The sequence below is a fragment of the Pinus tabuliformis genome, chromosome X, assembly GCF_031772625.1.
Source record: "Pinus tabuliformis cultivar Carrire ecotype Pingquan chromosome X, CPIR1, whole genome shotgun sequence".
NCBI classification, from domain to species: Eukaryota; Viridiplantae; Streptophyta; class Pinopsida; order Pinales; family Pinaceae; genus Pinus; species Pinus tabuliformis.
Genome location: NC_142308.1, coordinates 1,731,233,980 through 1,731,235,292, shown reverse-complemented (window position 1 = coordinate 1,731,235,292; position 1,313 = coordinate 1,731,233,980). Strand labels below are relative to the sequence as shown.

Sequence of the window (1,313 nt, the reverse complement as noted above, 5' to 3'; positions counted from 1 at the left end):
TTATTATTTACGCACTTTTTTTTTTCCATTGTAACTATGCTTCTTCATTTTTTATTTTATTGTTTTGAAGATATGTCAAGTATTTACCCAAATCATATTCCAAAAAAATATCGTCCACGTGGTACACGCTTATCAACAGCACGTAGCATCCTCCATTTCTACAGAGCTCTAATTTCGCCACGCTTGAACCTCTTTTCATATCCTTCCTTCCAATCCTGCAGCACACATGGACGAAGCCCACATCCGCCATTGCAACTCCACAGTCGCAGGCCTCCTCTTGTCCTTCGGCTGCTCCTACGCCTCGGACATCGAGCACTCCCTACTTCGGATCATGTACTTTCAGAAGCTCACGCGATCGAACCCCGGGGAAGATTCAGTCGTCCGGGATTCTCAGAATTGGTGGAGGAAGTGGTGGAACAAAGTCAAACGATCCGGAAAATGGTCGGAATCCGTCATGGACGATGCCGGCAGCTGCTGTAGCGGGCCCAAATTGCAATACCTGGTTCGCAAGTTCAAGACAGACCGTAAAACAATTTACGGCTCAAGGCCCTCGGGATTCCTGTACGATCCTCCGAGTTACGAGCTCAATTTCGACCATGGGCATCGGCGAGAAGAGGATTATCAGGTCCAGAGTTCGTCGTTGTCTGCCGTGAAGACTGGGAAGTCTGCGAGCAGCCTAAACCCTAGAAAATCCCTAAAAGGAGGCACGCAAAGCCTGCAAGTTATTGGATCCTCTAGGGCATAGGCCACTGGAATTTATTTTGAGGTTGGCAGTTCTTTTCTTTGCACTTGGTCGGCTACAAATCCCAGAGGCACATAATGAAACCCCGTTTATTATCAATCATGTTATTCAGTCATGTTGTTTTGCTCTTTTGTAAATATGTGTTGCTGATCGGAATGCCAATAGATTGTGGAACCATGCATATCAAGCGTTTCTGCTTTAAAATAGATTGTGGAACCAGCGTATCTGTTTTAAAATAGATCATGAAAGATGTACAAAGCTCATCTGTATGTTAGTCTTATGAAAATTATTTTAATTGAGGACTTTTTGATGAATATAAATTTATTCCGACTTTAAAACATATTATTAAGTCGGAAGTCATCACATTCTAGAGTGAGTGAGCGAAAATTAAAAGAAGTCAGAAATTAAAATAGATTTATGTTAACTTTATATAATCTGTGAATCAATGTTGTGCTAAGATCTCTCTTACACATATATTTATTAAAGACGGATAATGAATAATTTAATAAAGTAAAAATTACTTATAAAAGGAATATCAGTAGTGGGATATTTATTATAAATGGTCTGATTT

At 40.3% G+C, this 1,313-nt stretch overlaps 1 protein-coding gene across 1 annotated transcript; it reads left to right on the top strand.

The window, feature by feature from the left end:
- The first annotated feature begins 226 nt into the window (after window positions 1-226).
- Window positions 227-849, top strand: LOC149146704 (uncharacterized). The gene has a single exon (XM_089449537.1). It carries the CDS (start codon window positions 227-229, stop codon window positions 743-745), a length of 519 nt encoding a protein of 172 aa, XP_089305663.1. The 3' UTR covers window positions 746-849.
- Window positions 850-1,313: the final 464 nt, after the last annotated feature.

What these genes read in the sequence shown, in the direction of transcription:
- LOC149146704 (XM_089449537.1), top strand. Translation starts at nt 227, where the DNA reads ATGGACGAAGCCCACATCCGCCATTGCAACTCCACAGTCGCAGGCCTC.